This window comes from Bemisia tabaci, chromosome 1 (assembly GCF_918797505.1).
Source record: "Bemisia tabaci chromosome 1, PGI_BMITA_v3".
Classification (NCBI taxonomy): domain Eukaryota; kingdom Metazoa; phylum Arthropoda; class Insecta; order Hemiptera; family Aleyrodidae; genus Bemisia; species Bemisia tabaci.
In genome coordinates, this window is record NC_092793.1 from 63,244,845 (window position 1) to 63,255,679 (window position 10,835).

Below are 10,835 nucleotides of genomic sequence, written 5' to 3' on the forward strand. Positions count from 1 at the left end.
GTTCGCCAAATGAGTTCAATTTTGGTGTAAGATGAGTCGCCCTTTTTAAACCATTTTAAAAAATGATGAAAAACAGGAAAATTATATTAACAAAAAAAAAAAAAAAAAAAAACATTTTAAACAATGAGCTTAATGTTTAAAAGCAACAAAATTTGGCCAAAGTGACCCTCTTACACCTCTAATGAACATACTTGAAGGACTTTTTACTCCCACAATGGGATCATTGTGAAACAGCGCGTCAAATGCCGCGACATTTATGATGGTCGAGCAGCGGTTTGACTACAAAATGCTAAAATCGCTGATTTTTGCATTTTGAGAGCTAAGAACGAGGGATTCTGATCCTCGTGGATCCAAACCGTTATTTTTCTCTTAAAATATAGTATCCGAAGTCTCATTATCCGCATTTGCGACTTTTTACCTCGATTGCATTTACCGAAAAAAATCTGCAAGATCGCCAAGATTGCCAAGATGAGAAATCGGTGAAACATCTTAAGTACCTTGCGAGACCACTCAACCTTTAGCTACCACCCTGAGATTTTTTTGTGCTTTTTTTCTAACTATGAGACAACTTTTTGGCAGGTATCTCTGTTGGATTTCGCAATTTTTTTTTTTTTTTTTTTTTTTTGTGTAACGTCCAAAATGGGACACCCTACTGTTCAAACGCGTTCAATGCCCGGGCGGCCGCCATTTTGGCTTTTGGAGAACTTCTATCAGCTTATTTTGTTGTTTGGACCTCATTTTTGGAATCTACGACCCAAAAAACCTATACAGTGACATCTCATTCGACGATATTTGCCTCAACAAAATATTTCACTCCGCAACGGCAGCCCTTTTGGCCGCCATTTTGATTTTTTTTGGGCTTCAATGGATCCGTGGTAAGTTTTTGACATCATAGGTAGATCTACGATCAAAAGAACCCTACCAAGGACACCCTACTTGGCACTTTTACATACGTATCGCAGTTTTGACCCTATCTTGGAGATTTTGGCGGCCATCTTAGATTTGGGGCATCCCTTTGGGTCGGAGAGTATTTTGGATCTTAAATTCGGATTCTACGACCAAAATTACCTAATAATTGACCCCAATCATGATATCAAAATCAAATTCCATAATTTTCACCCCCCGAGCCCCCATTTTGGCCGCCATCGCAAAATTGAACTTGACAACATCGAAATGGACCACTAGACAAGGTACGAATTTCAGCATGCTGATACAGGTTTCTTAACCGAAATTTCACGTAGAACACGATGCGCACAACAAAAACTACCGAAATCAACTCCTTACGAAGAAATTAAATGATTCTTGATGCGTGAATTCAAACCACCCGCTCATGAAAACTCAATGCTATACGTGATTCACATCGCGCGCTAAACGTCATCATGACAGTCTCTGCGATATAAAAATCTGGCAACCTCAATCTTGACGCTTTGGCTCAGTTATAGCAAATTGCTTATAGTTTGAACAACACACGGTGGGAAATGAACATTGCTCGATTGAGAATTTTGCTGAAACCATTGTAGTGCGCGATTTGACTCACGTAGAGCTTTGAGTTTCTTGTGAGCGGGCCTTTCAAATTCTTCATAACCAATGTGAAATAAAAACGTTAATATCTTCCTTAGGAGTTGATTTCAGTAATTTTCGTTGCGCAAATCGTGTTTCGCGTGAAATTCTGGTTCGGAAACATGTATTAGAATGCTTAAATTCGTACCTTGTCTAGTGGTCCATTCTTTTTTTACGCATCAAAATGAAGAGATTAAGATATTTTCCACACTTGCTTTACTTACCGTTCCACGGGAGTACATAAGAACCGGGACTAACCCCCGAATACCAAGTTTCATGCAAATCCAACAATAAGCAGCCTAAATATCCACTGACCGCGCTAGGCCGCCATTTTGACCGCCGCCATTTTGAAAAGGACCGACTTTTCTGGAAAACCAATGCCAGAATCGTTTTTCTCGTCTCGAAAAACCCAAGGATATCGAGTTTAACGCCAATCTGTCGATAAACAACGGAGATGTCAGATTTCCGCCATTTTGAATTTTGACCTGCCGCCATTTTGTCAAAAATTAACATTTTTACTTGCGGATTGCGCCAAAACTGTTCTTATTTAATTATCTTTCGAATGAGGTATCACAACGGGAGGGGGGGTTGCCAGTTGAGAAAAAAAAGCTAGTCCCCGCCCCCCTCAGGGGGGCCGCCCCCCAAGATTTTGGGGGGACCAAAAAGTTGCTACTTTAGACTGAGGAACATTGCCAAAGTTTCAAACTTCTATCTCAATTTGGAAAAAAGTTACAGGGGTGGTCAGTGACTTTCGGATAACCCTGTATACGTACCCTGTCGCGTCAACTTTGAAAAAGCATAACTCTGAAACTAATCATTTCTCCAACATGTTCTTTTGCTAATTTTAAAGAGGAAAACAAGGGCTATTTTTTGCACACATATTCATAACATTTCGTGCGACCCCTCCCGTCGAAAAATGGAGAAATCCAAAATTAAAATTTTTAAAAAAATTTGATGAGTCCTAACTTGGTCAAACATTAACGGATTTTCAATTTCTTATACTTAATAGAAAGATCTTTTTATGTTCTTTCATTTTAAAAAAAAAGTTCAGTTCGATAACTGCAACCGTTCAAAAGTTATGGCTAAAAGTTGATTTTTCTTTGACCCCCCCCCCCTCCCCACGGGGGCATGGATCAAAAAGTCCGCTATTATTGAACTTCTCTAAGGTTGCGTTCCAGAATTCATCGCGATGTAAATCGATTGAATCGGTTGTGCATCAAAGTGTTTCCGGGACCGGTGAATAGTAGACGATTCATCGGTGCAGATCCATCAAAGCGTTTTTGGAATTCTGATTGATTCCATCGCTATGACGTAGAGTAGATCAACCAGATCAATCGTACTCCGGAGTTCGATGAAGCCGATGCACGCCGATGTAGATGACGTAGCGTGGCGTAATTAACCTCCAAATATAAACTAAATAAGTAAATAATATGTCCTGGCAATAGACAATTTCTCCATTATTCAGTATTTTCCTTTTCTATGAGATGTATTAAGTTTTTTTTAGTTTATTTCGAATGGGAATAATTTTGGGAGCCTGTGAGATCGAAGGTCATTTCATTTTAATTTTATGTTCTGCTGCAACTAGGCTCCAAGTTGATTGGCTGTAACATTGTGTGAGTGCAATATTTGAATACCTTTGTCCTTTGACAAAGGCAAAGTGCGCTGGTGGTTTTTAATCGGCACTAGGAGCTATCAATTTGATACATTTTCACCTACCTTTCCGTGCCATTGCCTATCGCTTTCAGCATTGATTCAATGTTATTTTTCGATGTTAACATGGAAGTTTCATCTCTAATAATTTTTATGAAGAGCTGAATTTATCTCCTGCTATAGCAATGTTCTATAATGGTTTGCAACGCCATCAATGCCAACTGGACACATTCTGCCTTCAACCCCAGATGAGTAGGGCCTACCCTCAGTATAAATAAGTAAAAATTGAAGTTGCTTTTTCTTCATCTTAGAGGCAGTTCTTAAAATATTAGACATGCATTCATATGGGTGTTAGGGTTAGCGTCACACCGTTATGTCTTGACGTAAGTTGGGCCCGTAGGTCGCAAAAGCATTATCAGAGGGAAAGGAGAGGGATCAATCCAAAATTGAGCGCCATGTATTTAATGAACAGCCTCCTATCTGAATATACTTATTCATAATTAATTTTCACTAGGAGAAGTTTCGTGGGTCTAAGTACTTCGAAGAGTATACAAAATATGAGATTTTCATCCAAAATTTCTGTAGAATAGGACTTAAGTTCTTTGGACAAAGTGTCAAAGATTGAACACAGTCTGCGGAAGTCTCAGTACTGAGCTCTGACGCAGGGCACGATTGAATCTCCTGAGATGCTATCTAACTCATTTAATAATATTGATAGTTACCAAGGTTTTGTTGCGATTGCTTCCACTGAAAGCCTTGTTACAAAGCCTGCTAATAAAATTTCCTGAAACCAGGCAAACTTGCAGGTCCATCTGCACAACCTTAATTCTCAAGAAATAATCAGTGGCTCAGCTTCCTTGTTGAGGACTTTAATGCTCTCCTCAATGGTTGATTTCTCGCCTGAAGTTGTTGGGGTATTCAACAATATGTGCGAACAAAGTAGCTACAAGCCACTGAGAAAGCGATCAGGACTACTTACGTATTGAGAGAAATGCTTACTAACACTTAAACAGACAGATGATTCCTGCAGGATCATCTGTTTTGACTGCCTTTAATCAGCTGGTGAGATCAAACATCAGATCTCTAGCATGTAAGCAGAAAGATATCATGTAAAGATAAGTGTAAGGTGTCCAAATGACATGGAAAGAGCAGTTACAAATAACTTCAAGAAAGCAAAACACTCTACGATAGCAACTTCACATGGGTAAACTTTAACAGATGGCAGGACAAGATTCCAAACAAATCCTGCAGAATAATCGAAAAACTCAAATGACTGAATTGTCAGCAATTTCGCTACTAACATGAAGCCCCAAACACTTAAAATTGAAGAAAACGAAAACAGATTGCTTCGCTGATAAGTGATAATAGTAAACAAAACAAACCCGTTCATCGAAAATTCCATCAAAGCGTTTTTGGGATCAAACGAGGATACGTCATCTGACTTTCCATCAGACTCCATGGGTTACGTCAGCATGACGCCATGTTCTACTATACTTCTGATTGACAATCCATCAAAAAGATGAATTCTGGAACGTAACCTAACCTTCCTTTACAAAAGGTGAAGGTGTGACAAGATTCCGTTCCGGGCCCAATTATTATGGGGGATGCATATACCTCTTCAAAGACTGGTGTGATGAAGTTAAGTTCAGCAATTCAGCGAAGAGAACACATTTCATAAGGAATCATTGCACCTTGCGTACGCGGCTGAGGCAACTAAAGTATTGTGTTGGAGTTCACTGCTTGTTTTAGAATAAGATTAGAAATGAAGATAAGGAACCTCATATTTTGGAATAAAACATATAGATTCAGGAGCCATTGCAAGTAGATCAGTGAAATGTCACAATAGTCGCAAATCTATTTGTTGAACACCATAAGAATGATGTAGCTACTAAATCAGTCTATTGTTGATCCTAGTTTTAATTGATTTACAGAATTTTAAACCACTGCTGAAAATGAATGCACCAAATTTGAGAAAAAAGAAAGTCTTGATAAAAGGTAACAACATGAATTTGAACGCTGCCATGAACGTACTTCATTACATAAAAAGTTATCAGTTTCATTGGAACGTTCTTACCATACGATGAAATATGGAAAATTTTTCAGTAGGTAAATAAAAGGAGGAAATTAATATTGTTGAAGGAAAAAAATTAATATTCTCATAATAATTATTTTGAATCATATAATTTAATCAATTTTGATATCTTCTGTTGTTGAAAGACAAAAATGCTAAGAAACACGGCGAACGAAGGTACCCACTGTGGGAGAAAAAACAATCGAAATCAATCATCACAAAGATTTCCCCCATTGACACACTGGCAGTTGCAAAGTAAAGCCAAGTGAGTAAAAACGTGATCAATTTTTTAAGTTAAAAGTACTTATAGGTTCTTCTTATTAAAGAAGAAAATAGGTATTTTCTCCTGTATTTTAAGAAAGCAAAAAATAGGTTATTTTTCCCAGTACCATTTCTCAGCGGAAAAATCTGGATATATTGCAATTTTATCGGCGATGAAATCGCTAGGATCATCAATATCAAAGCAATTATCCTCTATCTTTTCTCAGTAAAATCGCGCTTTTATCGCCTGACAACTTATCGCAATATCTTCGGAATAATAATCGCGATAAATGGCGATTTAAGCTCGATTTTATCGACGAAAATTGATCACGATTTCATCGACCCAAAAATTGCGATGTCTAGCGATTTATTCGCCATATATCGCAATTTTTAATGCGATAATATTTAGATTTATTGCCACCATTACAATCGCGATAACAAACCGATGTAATTGCTATTTTTCGCGATCACTGCTACTTGGGTTTCACCCTGCTTAACTTAACAACTTCGCCCAAAGTATCATAAGTCCTAAAATAAATTACCTATTTAATACAAACAGAGTTGCGAAGTAAAATTTCACCAGAAAGTTTCACATGAAATTTCATTTTGGCTCAACTGTTTCACAATTAGCAAAATATTCCTATTTTAATAGAAAAAATGTATTTAAACCTTTAGAATCACTGTCAGAGCTATTCTGAGTGATATTTACCTTAAATGTACTCATTCAGAGGATTTCACTCATTTTCACAGTTTCCGCCCAGGCATGACTGTCGGGAGTGCCTAATCTAAAAATTTGTTGTGACGATTGTAGTGGTGTTCAATTGTTTACAATCGTCATAAAGCGAGAGGTGTTAAAAATTACCCTAATCTAGGGGGTAATTTTGAACACCTCTCATTTTTTTAAAGTTAGGGTGTGGCAAGAGACCCCTAAATTTTTGACATAAGGAGGTTATTTGTTTAAAAAAAAAGAAGAAACAAGTTCCTGTATTGTTTGTCAACTATTTTTTCTATAATCCCTCATAAAACCACAACCGACCCATACAAATATGTAGTAAGTTAGTTATTTTGATTAATGACGATCAGCAATATATATATTTAAGTGAATTTCATGAGTTGTATAACCGTTCGAATTACTTTTTATTTATTTTAAAATTTACATTGCAACGTTTCGGTGGCTTATTTCCACCATCATCAGGCACAGACAGAAAGAAGAAAGCCACCGAAACGTTGCAATGAAAATTTTAAAATAAATAAAAAGTAATTCGAACGGTTATACAACTCATGAAATTCACTTAATCATACATATAATGAACATGAAATTAGACACACATATATATAAAATTTGGAGCCCAACATGATACAAAAGATGACACAAGAAAATTGGGATGAAAGCTGTAAACACATATAAAAGATTCCGTATGTTTCGGTGCGAAACAACCAACCCCTTCCTCAGCGGCTAAAAACAAAAATATTGAGCTAAAAATCTAAAAAACTACCTCCTCCTCATCTCGCCAATCCTATAAATCACAATCAAAACAATAGCTATGTTTATGCGAGCCTCTAAACCTAACTTCAATCGAAACCTGAGTTTGAAACCAAGGTTCAAATCACGGCATAAACGATCCGGAACTAACGAAAAGTAGGTTTCCGAAATTTGTGTTTGAAACCTTATTTTACACTAAAGACTAGGTTTCCACATTCCGCATAAACGAACCGGAGGCTGAAATTCGACTTCAAATGCGATTTCCAGGTGGGCGATCGGCAATATGGCGGATTTGTTATCATAACATTCGTAAACAACTGGTGCTTTTCCCACAATTTTGCTGTAATTTTGCCATTATTCAATATTTTTTAAAGTCACAATTTTACTAATTGTTGCTTAAGCACTTTCACGTAATCCCTTAAGTCATATGTGACTTGTTTATCTTTATTTTTACTAAATGTAGGACGTTATTTTCTAGTGAAGGTGTTTAGTGTCAGATCGAATCCTGGCTCACCACTGCGCTCAGATTATTCTTGCGACTCTCATTATTACATTGTTTAAAATGGCGGCTAATAGATGTTCAACATGACCGAAAATGGCATCTAGGTTATTTGCCTATGGATTTGCCCGAAACTTGGAGCCTGCAGGTATTTTGGCATAGGATTAATACGTTTGAAATTATATTTCTTAAAAAAAAAAAAAAAAAAAAAAAAAAAAAAAAAAAAAAAACACACAATATTCGGCCGTTTTGAACGTTTTTCAACCGCCATTTTGACAATTTTGGTTTTCTTGAAAATCTAACGTCAAATTCGTTTTTCTCGTGTTGAAATTCCCCATAGAACTGAGTTTCAGGCAAATCCATCGACAAAAAACCGAGGTGTCAATTTTCGGCCATCCTGAACTTTAACCAGCCGCCATTTCGAAACAGTTTGAGATATTGACTTCGAGTTTTCGCGAAAAGTTTTCTTTTATTATGCTCTCGAATGAGGTATCACAAGGGGGGTCTTCCCATTTGAAAATAAAAAGTTGGGGTCCTTTACCCCCCCCCCCTCCCCCCCAGGGGGCCTCTGACAATTTTAGGGGGGTCAAAAAGTAGCTCCCTTTGATCTAGAAGCGTCCTCCAAGTTTCACATCTCTACCTCAATTAGGTCAAAAGTTAGATGGGGAGGGAAGGAACTTTTCTAATACCCTGTATATTATTGACTTTTTTTCTTTTTTTTAAATCTCCGTTTATAGTTTGGAAAATTCTTTTGACCATCGAGAAGATAAAGTACATACCTGCCTAGATGAGCCCTCTCTTTTTAAAGCTACGAGAGGAGGAGTCTGCGAAGCAAACATTAGAGGGCCAAAGTGGCCTCGAGGAGTTGGGTTGGGTAGAGGTTAGGGGGTATGCCTCCAAGTATTAATATAAAATCATAAGCGGTTTGTGTAACGCCTAATGCTGGGCATTGCATCCCCCCTCTCTGGGTATTCTGCACCTACTCAGTCCACTACCCCTTCTTATACAGAGCCCTTACTTCACCCCCACCCCCCATTTGCCTTTGCGCCTTTTTATAATGATAGCATCATAAGCTTATCATTGTGTAATAGCTTATACAGGTAATTATCGCAACATACTACTCTTCAATATTTTGCACTGATACACTATTCGTTTTTGAAAATTACAGAAAAGGAGAGTGGTCATCTGATAGAGGAATTCCCATTCGCAGCTGTTTAGGCAATTCAGAGAGTCTCGACCATCTCAGCTGTCAGATGGCTGTTTCTCTCCCTAACATCCAAAATTACGTTGGACGGAATTACTACCCGAATGACAACCATCACTCTCACAACCAAAATAGAAAAAGGAACCAAAGAGATGAACAAAACCAAAACCTAAACACACGAGGGTTTCGAAAGCATTTGACAGGAACAAGAGGAATGTCTCAGGAATCAAACTGATGCCACCCAGAAACTAATTTATGTAACCTCAGTAATCAGTATATATTAAGTTTCTATCATAAATTTAGTGTTTATTTTTATGGGGAGTATAAAGTTTATTAATATATTTTTTTATGAATGACTAATCTTTAAAGTGGGGAGTACAAAGGCAATGAGAAAAATTCTGCAATCTTTTTTTTTTTTTTTTTTTTTTTTTTTTTTTTTTTATGTATGTAATACAGAGGTACATTAATTTCAACAGATAAATTTACTTGGACGTATTTCTATCAAACGAAACTATGCGCCCTCAGTACCTGCCCTTGTAATTTAAGAGGAATAATTATCCTTGTTGCAAATAAAAGACACCTATCTACTATTGTAATGGCATCTCTGACGTTGAAATATTTCTAAATGAAAGGATTATTTTAAAAAGTGTCTTTTACTGGCCAGCCAACATGAGTAAAATGAAACACTTTAGATAATACAGCATCATTTTGCGTTTCCAACGCAATAATTGTTGAATCAATAGGTAAATTAGGAGAAAATTCTACATGAAATACTTCTTCAATTTGGTTTGGTGCTGAAAGTCAAGAGAGGGCATCAGCCATTGCCACAAATTCGCTTTTTCGGTGAACGATTTCAAAATTGTACGTCTGAAGTAGTACAGCCTAGTGCTGCATCCTTTGTCCTGTACGTGTAGGTAGTCCTTTACGTGGGTTGAAGATGTGTTATATAGCTGAATTATCAGTGAAGAGTTTAAAAGGACGTCCCCAGACAAACCGTTAAAACTTGGTGACCGCGTATACCACTGAAAGATCTTCTCAATCTCGCTGAGCGTAATTTCGGTGTGCTTGAGTTAGCGTAAGCCACTGGCCGATCAATTGGCCTACCGTTTTTCATTCATCTTCAGTGTGTGGCTCAACGTTGCGCCCACAATGACCGGACTTTTATCAGAATATACCACTAACAGTAAAGTTGGATCGTAATTAATTAAGAGAGAATTCGAAACTAGCAGTTTTTTGCATTTCTAAGTCGCCGCTTCACATTCCGGTGACCACTCGAGAATCATATTTTTACAGTATAGATCTCTTAATGGACGCGCCACTGTGCTGAATTGTGGTAAGAAGTCTGAATAGAACCCTATCATTCCGAGAAAGGATCGCCTTTCCTTACTATCTGCCGGGACTTTGCAGTGAACGACTGCTGAAGTTAGGGACGGAGCAGGGGATCGCCCTTCTTTAGAAACCATGAAACCGAGATGTTTGATTTGAGTGACGAACCAATGACATTTTGGCAAACTTAGTCGCACGTTATGTTTATCTAAACGTCCAAAAACTAAAAGGGTATGGTGCACATATTCAGCTAAGCTTTTCCCTTGACTTAAGATATTATCGAGAAAACACTGCGTGCCTGGAATGCCGAATAAAATTTGGTCCATAATGCACTGGAATATTGGAGCGCCGCTGGCTACTCCATACATGAGCCTAGTTGGCTTGTATAACCACGGTCGGTATTTAACACGCACATATCTTGAGAGTCCGGATGCAATTTCAACTGCGTATAAGCATCTTTTAAATCGAGACTTGTGAATACAACTTCTCCAGCCAAGTTAGCAAATAAATCATCGGGGCGCGGTAAAGGATATTGATCGACTTGTACCTGAGGATTTAGAGTCCTCTTCAAATCGGTACAGACTCGCACACCGCCGCTGTCTCTCTTTTCGACTGCCACTACCGGAGAAGCCCATTCTGCTTGTCGAATTCGTACTACTTTACCAGATTTGTCCCATTCATTGAGCACCGTATTTACTGGCTCGATTAAACTGATCGGTAATGTAAGCCTTATGGTAAACCGGAACCGCATTATCTTTTAGAACTAGCATGGCTGAATGGC

General features: G+C 37.9%; 1 protein-coding gene across 7 annotated transcripts in view; it reads left to right on the top strand.

Annotated features, from left to right (window-relative positions):
• The window catches only part of LOC109036019 (uncharacterized), a 24,447-nt gene extending 15,421 nt beyond the window's left edge, over positions 1–9,026 (top strand). For 3 of the 7 annotated variants that reach the window (XM_019049918.2, XM_072305133.1, XM_072305135.1), the window contains exons 5-6: positions 5,428–5,546; positions 8,693–9,026. In XM_019049918.2, coding sequence (XP_018905463.2) covers positions 5,428–5,546; positions 8,693–8,963 — 390 coding nt within the window. In that variant the 3' untranslated portion in view covers positions 8,964–9,026. Of the gene's footprint in view, positions 1–3,393; positions 3,485–5,141; positions 5,547–8,692 lie in introns of those variants that run through there. The other 4 variants (XM_019049920.2, XM_019049919.2, XM_019049921.2 and 1 more) reach the window with 4 other exon arrangements.
• Positions 9,027–10,835: the final 1,809 nt, after the last annotated feature.